The 7,873-nt window shown below is 48.9% G+C and overlaps 1 protein-coding gene across 7 annotated transcripts in view; it reads left to right on the top strand.

Moving 5' to 3' along the window:
- LOC123504583 (syntaxin-6-like) overlaps positions 1–7,873 on the top strand; it is a 45,923-nt gene that overhangs the window by 9,977 nt on the left and 28,073 nt on the right. The window contains exons 1-2 of one of the 7 annotated variants that reach the window (XM_045255226.1): positions 2,591–2,701; positions 3,091–3,444. The exons of 2 other annotated variants lie outside the window; for them this stretch is intronic. In XM_045255226.1, coding sequence (XP_045111161.1) covers positions 3,278–3,444 — 167 coding nt within the window. In that variant the 5' untranslated portion in view covers positions 2,591–2,701; positions 3,091–3,277. Of the gene's footprint in view, positions 1–2,590; positions 2,706–3,043; positions 3,445–7,873 lie in introns of those variants that run through there. 4 more of the 7 variants (XM_045255224.1, XM_045255225.1, XM_045255227.1 and 1 more) reach the window with 4 other exon arrangements.

Below are 7,873 nucleotides of genomic sequence, written 5' to 3'. Positions count from 1 at the left end.
ATTAATTCAAGATTGCGTGCCTCGTTTAGTTCATTCAAGCACAGGTACGGTATGTCAGTATAAATCATGTACTGTATAACATAACACACTTAAACTTCCTCCATATATACGGCAACCAATCAATCTTTCCGTCGCTGTTAACTCACCTTCACGTGGCTTGAAATCTAAAGCGTGCAGTCGTGGCCACAAGGAACGAAAAACCGTGAAGATGTGTGGAGGGAGGCGTTAGGGGGACTGAGGCTTAGTATAGAGTAACAGAAGGCAGGGGAGAATGGGGAAGGAGAGAGGGGGAGCGGGAGGGGAGAGCTTGAGCCATGTATTGGAAGGGGGATAGGAGATGGAGCGTAGTAGGAGAAGCAGGGAAGCAGAGGCAGTGTGGCAGTATGCTGGGAAGGGGAAAGACACTGGGGGTAGGGAGGAGAGGAGCATAGGAGTGGCATCGGGGAGAGGGAGAGAGAGGGATGTTGGAGAGCCAGAGGGGGGCGAGAAAAACCTGCCCGGCATAGCAGCTGGTGGTGGGCAGAGAGTTAGTGTGACCTTGCGCATCCTCCGAGGGGCTACATCAACAAACACACGCCTCGCTCTCACCACGTACGGCACCTTTGTCAACGTTGCTCACTCCAGGCGCTGCTGTCATACCCACTGGTTATCACCTTACCCTGCTTCATGTCACACGTCCGTCACTAAACAAAGCTAGACGGGTGATAGCTGGGAGTGGAAGAATGTTCGCTTATAGGATTCAGAAACGCTATGCTCTCTCACCACACGACTATTTCCAAGGTCACAGAGATGATAAGCCGGGTTTTCAAGAGTGTTTCTCCATTTAATAAGGTAGAAATCATGTCATTCTGCCTCTAGAACCGTAAAAACACATTAAAAACTCTGTAAATTTAGATGAAGCCTTTTGAAATAGTGGAGGTGGAGCGCACAAGTGTTTGAGAATGCGAACCATACTTGCGTGTTGGGGAAAAAAAAAGAGAAACACGAATACGCAGAAGTGAACCGGTGTTACTGACTGGAGGCTGTTGCGGGTTGTGCGTAGTGGTTTTGTTGGTGCAAGATTGAACACTGGAGGGGGACAGTGAGGTGGGGATAGTAGTCTAGGCAACGTTGAGGAGGAGGAAAAGGACTTACGATTATGACATGTCTTTGATACACCTGTTAATATATTTTTGCGTTCCTACACGACAAAACACAGGAAGACAGTGGAATGATGTTATTTTAGTCAACTTAGGAGGAGAGGAAGAAGGAGGAGGGGGAGCGGGACTGGTTATTATACATGCATGCAGAGACAAAGAGAAAGCTAGAGAGAGAGAGAGAGAGATCTTGTCTGGAGCAAAACGAGTGAGCGTCATGCACGAAGGAGGGAGATGCAGAATTTGAAATGAAGGAGCTCGAAGACAAGACAGGAAAGAAGCTTGTCCCCGGCGCACCCACTTCAGAATAACCCTCCCTTTCCCCTCTTTTCCCCACTTTTTTCCTCCCTTCCCCTTCCATCAACCCAGCTCCGAGATTAACCCCTTCAATACTGAGACGCATTTTTACCTTAATTTTTGGGTATGATTAGACGATTTTATTTGCATTAGGAGGGATGTATGGAGGCAAGAATATTAATGGCCACAGTCTTCACTATTTTAATCTCCTACATAAGTATCTGAAGCTGTGTAAAGTCACCAAATAGTAAGCAGAATGAATTTGAAAACGCGTCCTGGTAATGAAGGGGTTAAAGTTTACCTCGGGAAGGCATTTAAAGACTGAGAGACTGAATGCACTTAGGGAGGGAATGAGGAGCGTGTGGGGGTTGGGGAGAAGATAGCAAGCAAATGCTGGGAAGCAGGGAAAGAGGGAGTCGGTAAGTGGTGGGAGTGAAGGAGGGAGGAAGTATGTGATTATTGAAGAGAAAAATGGAAGAGGAATAAGTGGCCAGGTGGTAGGAAGGTGGGTTGAAGGATTGTGAAGGAGGAGAACGAGGAGGAGGAGGAGACTGGGAAAGACTGCATAGAGAGAGAGAGAGAGAGAGAGAGACTATGCTACTGAATAAACACAGACGAGGCACTATTTAAACAATAAGAAGGGGACTGCTTAGAATAGGAGACACAACATACCATCTCAAAACACGCTCTTCAAGGCACCAAATGGCCGTAGCTGGGGGTGAGGGTCGGGTTAGTTGCGGGAGAGGGAAACAGGTGCACACCCTTCTGTTTGCTGGGATGTGTCAGGGAGCTGTTCATGTTGTATTACTTAGTGCCCCTTATCATTACTGAATACAGCTTCCACCACCACCACCACCACCACTAGTCAGACAACAGTGTACGTTCATACTAGTTTCTTTGTGATACATACAGTAACACTATGGATACAACCAACCTGCCTCCTCCTCCTCCTCCTCCTCCTCCTCCTCCTCCTCCTCCTCAACTCATCACTGCAACAGAAAACAGACCAGGCTTGTGGAAGGATGACGAGGCGGGAGGGAGGGAGTGAGGTGGTGGTGAAGGGGTCGTGCAGTGAGTGCCCTCCCCTCCACCGACGGGCAGCGAGGCAGGGAGTGAGGGGCCTGTGGGTGGGTAGAGGGTGAAGGGTGGGCCGGTGGGTGGCTCTGTGCGGGTGCGGGCGTGGGTCAGTGCGAGTCGGGCTGTGGTAGTGGTGACCGTGCCTGGCGAGTTGGTGCCGCGCCGACCCGGACACTGGATGCGTCAAGTGTGTTAGTGCGTCTGTGTTAGTGTGTGTGTGCATACAGTGCGTGTGAGGCAGTGTTGGTTGCCCCGCCTCAGTCCAGCAGCGCGAGATGGTGTAGTGGTGTAGTGGTAGTGGACGTAGTGTTGGTGTGTACCTACATGCACGTGTTTGGAGTGAGGACGAGCGATGTAATGGTTGGCGACCCGTGAAGGAGCGGTTTAAGAGAGAACGCTTGCTGCTGCTGCTCCTGCTGCTGCTGCTGCTGCCGCTGCCACCGCCGCCGCCGTGCCGGGGCTTCAGATTAAGTGAACTGTAATACGGGAGCCGTGCGTGAGGTGGGGCAGCGTGACGGGATATCGGGGTAAATATATTTATAAATAGAAGTTTCAACGATATATCAAATTATAAATGCAGGACAACCGTCAGTGAAAACAAAGCGACGATAATTCAGCCACACTGAAGGAGTGAAACACCAGCTACTGACTGACTGGAAACGCACACGTGTGATGGACAGGATGTGAAATGAACCCTCGCCAGTGTGGTGAGATAATTGCCGGAGAGCAGCGCCGCCTGGACCACTGAGCCGCGGGACGCAGGTGTGATGGCAGCCGTGGCCGTGAGGAGGGTGCCCTCGCGCTACGCTCCGGGAGGCACACCAGCGCGTGCCGCAGCCCTTGCCCGCAACAAGAGTGTACGCAAGAGCTTCAAGGAGGTGAATGCCTTCCGCTACTCCAACTTCATTGATCTTCTCTACTTCTCCTCCAGGAAGTACGTGGTGAAGGAATCTCGTTGCTGTTGCTGCTTCCTTGTGGAGTCTCGTCACGTCACCCGGCCTGGCCTTGTTTAGTCCCGCCCGCTGCCCTTGTCTCATCCTGATCATATCCTTTCACCCTGCCCTGTGATTCACCTGCTTACACTCCCATCCAACAAATCGCTTTCCCATTCCAATTATTCCTCATATCTAACCAGCTTCATTCCATCGCAGCTTCCTACAGGCTAATGCAGCTTCACTGACAACTCATCCTTCATCATACAACCTCGTGCCCTTTGAGAGTGCGTCTCTTCCAGGTCTGGCCTTTCATTGCCTCAATCAACTCCTCAGACACTGCCGTGGTGAGGAGTAACCAGAGCCTTTATCCACATAAAGACACTGACGCCTGACCAGAACTACTGTACATACGCACGCGCCGTCAAGCAGCAGCACTCGGCGGCCACGGCGGTGGTATGGAGTGAAGGACGAAGGTTGTGCAAGGCCCGGTGGAGCACCTGACGTCACCTCAGTATTGTAGCTATTAACAGAGTCTTTGTCTTGTGATCACTCTCAGCGCCTCTGCCTGAAAGGTGCACAGTGCACACACTCTTAGGGTCTTACTCCACCTTGTGGATAACCTCAAAATCTTCACAAAACATCAAGTATTATCAAGCAAAATATTTGTATCATGAAAGTGAGCCGTTTCATGAATGATTGATTTCAAAAACAACACTTCCTAGGAGGACTATGTTGTCATCAGATAGAGTTCTGCCGCAATGGAGGCGATGCTTAACTTACTCACCGTGAAGGTAACGTGACGGCCGCACTGTTGGCTGTGTCGCTGAACACAGAAGGTTCACGTAACAGGTCATTAGAAAGGCGGCGTTGGCGGAATGATGGACAATGAAGCGAATAGTTTGGGCTGCTGTCAGGGGAAGCCGCAAGGTGATGGCAGGGCAGCGGTGTGCGTAGGATGGCAGCACATGCATGGGGAAGTGTTTTGTAGTGGCGTGACAGTCAAGGTCGACTGAATTCCACTTGATGATGGCGATCAGTCTGCTGTCACAGAATTCTTGGTGTTTCATGATTGGAGTCTTGACAGTATGAGGCAGTTGTAGTGCTGGGTGTGGCGCGGAGGTGCTGAAGGTTCATGTAACTGTTCGTGCAGTGAGGAGTCATTAAGAGAATAACAGACAGTGAGGCGGACCGTGTTGCTTCATGGTGAGTAGCTTACTGTGGGGAAGCATCAAGAAGCATAGCCTGACTGCGTATGTGATGGGCGGCAGCTGATGAGGAACTGCCGCAGCCGTGCATGGATGCATGACATTACTGGTGAGTCTGCTTGAGTAAAGACCAAGACGTACAGCTTCCTCTGGAGGGTGTGTGTTGAAGGCTGAGCTGATCGAGTGTAATGAAGTGGAAGAGTGGAGCTCAGAAGTGATATCTTCACGAGCTGAAAGGTGGAGAAATTGGATACTTAAGGCATTACCTCCACAAGACAAGGCTCTCTTTGTCCCAACGTATAAAAACCCGGTGAGAGGTGTGCGTCAGTGTTCCTAATGCGAGTGTTGTGGCGGCGGGGCAAGTGGTATTTGTCAGGCCGTCAGTCCGTGCCCACCTACAGGTCCCCAGATGGATGTCCGCGACACAAGGATCTTCAATCAGTCGCTCCCAGCACGCCACACTCCCCTCCTACGCAAGAATGTAGCCATCTCCTCCCCCTCTCTCCATCTCGTGGCGGCCAGGACAAGACCCATCACCTCGCCTCTGTTTGATAACCCACAGTAGTCCCGCTCCGGTCCTGCGCTGAATAATACCAGCTCACTCTCACACTCTCACCTCCGCAACGCATCACTGGCTCCCTTCCTATGGGCGCTGCCGTCACCAGGAGACACATTTCGCAGGAGTTGGCCAAGAGTTCATCGGCACCCACACAACAGTGGCCACGGCATCACGTCCTTACTAGCCTGTACGCCGCCCGCCTGCCAGCGAAGCCACGGGCGGCGGCGCCACCACCACCACGGCCTGCTGGGCACACACCTCCCCGCACACCAAACACCGCACTTCAAACACCGCAACGCTCCCTCCCTCTAACACACACACACACACACACACACGGGCAATCATACACGTAACTGAGTTTCCACTATTTTCTCCAATGAGTTAAAATTGAAGTATAAAGGAGAAGAGACATTAAACTTAGTAGTGACGTCAGGCACTCCTCTGAACTACCTGTTGTGTGTGTGTGTGTGTGCTTATCTCTCAATCTCTGTCTTTGTGTGTGTGTGTGTGTGTGTGTGTGTGTGTGTGTGTGTGTGTGTGTGTGTGTGTGTGTGTGCGTGCTCTCATAAGCCATATACTGTTGCGAAATGAGACCGACTCAGCGATGACGGAGATAGACTTGAACGCGGCGCCCTTGCAATGCTGGAGTCTGCGTTGGTGTGCACAGAGACGCGGGGCTGGGGAGTGGGGCGAGCTGGGTAGCATGAGACAGGCTGGGTCAGTTTTTGAGTAATGGAATTGAAGCTTATTATAGTCAGATAGAAACTGGCGAAGAACAGACAGTGCTAAGCGAAACCTCCCCACTCTTGGCATTCCCCCATTCTCTCTCCCCCCATTCCTGTATTGAGGCGGATGAAGATAATGCCACGGCCAGAGTGACACTGCCAAGTAACACCTTTTGAGGATGTGACTGGTGAGGTGAAAGTAGTTGATGGTGAACGGCTGTGCTTGTATATGTCGAGAGAGAGAGAGAGAGAGAGAGAGAGAGAGAGAGAGAGAGAGAGAGAGAGAGGCTCGTATTCTCAAACACTTCTGTGCTTCATCTCCATTATTTCAAAGGGCTTTATCTAAATTTACACGAGTTTTTAAGGTGTTTTTATGGTTCTAGAGGCAAATTGACAAGATTTCTTTATTATTAACTGAAGAAACGTGCTTGAAAAACTCGCTAATCATCCTTGTGGCCTGGAAAATTGTCGTGGTGGGAGAGAGAGAGAGAGAGAGAGAGAGAGAGAGAGAGAGAGAGATTGAGATTGTTTTAACACCTTCCACCCTCACACACACACACACACACACACACACACACACACACACACACACACACACACACACACACATGATTTGTTTACAGTGTCGTGTTTGTGTCTTTAGGTAAATCATTCAACAGTTTACCGGCTGATGTTTATTTGTACACGACTTCAGCATCTTTATTCAGCGCACTGCCTTCGTCTGCCTCGCCCACTTCGCCCTGTGCGCCACATTCACAAACGCTTTGCTTTCTCACTAAGACAATTTTCTAAAGATGCAGAGACAACTACCCGTGTTTTTAGCTAGTTTCTTCTTTTAGTAAACTAGAAATCTTGTCAATCCATCACCGGTATCATAAAAATACTCTTAAGAACACGAGTATCTCAAACTAGAGCCTTTGGAAAGCATTGATGGCGAGAGAGCAAAGCGTTTAAGATATACAGGCTGTCTCGTGGTAGGGGGCCTGGCGGGTTGGTGGACGTGAGGGGCGCTGGTGGGATGTTCAAGGTAGTGGTGGTGGTGGTGGTGGTGGTGGTGGTTATTATTATGATAGTTTGATGATCTGGTTGGTTTTTGCCGCCACAACAGGATAAAGTGGCGCTGATTATTGTTGACATTTATCATTATTTATTATTATTGTTGGACTACGTGTGATTTGACTTGCTGCTGTGTTCGTGACGGTGACATCCTTACCATGATTATTATTCACACTGGCTTATTTCATTTATTTATTTATTTTTTATGTAGGGAAGAGGGCCAGTCAAGGGCAAAAAAAAAAAGAAAAGATAAAAAAAAAAGGCCCACTTGAGTGCTGGCTCTCTAAAAAGTGGAAGAGCGTCAGCCAAAATTGGGGAGCAAATGCCTTGATATCTCCCTCTTAAAAGAAAACAAGTCGTAGGAAGTCGGAAATACAGATGCAGGGAGGGTGTTAGTGTTAAGATCACATGCATAATTTTAATGTGCTTGCAACCCTGACTGTTTTTATTTACTTGCATTGTGTAAACTGGTAAACTCTGGAACTCACTGCCTGCTTCTGTATTTCCATCCTCCTACAACTTGACTTCAGGAGGGTTTCAAGACATTTGTCCCTGACTTTTGTTCAACTCTGTTACTTTTTTGGGGAACTGCAATCAAGTGGGCCTTTTTATTTATTTCTTTGTTGCCCTTAGCCAGCTTCTCCTCTTGCATAAAAAATAATAATGTGCTTGTAATGTTGACTGTTTATTTTCATTATTACTTATATTACATTTTTTTGTGTTGTGTGTTTGATGTGGTATGGTGTGTTTGTGTTGCTAATGCCTGGTGTTTCTGTGTTTTTTGGTCTGTTTTTTTTTTTTTTTTTTTTTTTTTTTCATTAGCTTTGCGTTATTCAATTCACATTTCACCTTCTTCCCACTTAAAGTCATCATCATTTTCCCT

This window comes from Portunus trituberculatus, chromosome 16 (genome assembly GCF_017591435.1).
Source record: "Portunus trituberculatus isolate SZX2019 chromosome 16, ASM1759143v1, whole genome shotgun sequence".
In the NCBI taxonomy this organism is placed as follows: Eukaryota; Metazoa; Arthropoda; class Malacostraca; order Decapoda; family Portunidae; genus Portunus; species Portunus trituberculatus.
This window is presented reverse-complemented; position numbering and strand designations above follow the sequence as displayed.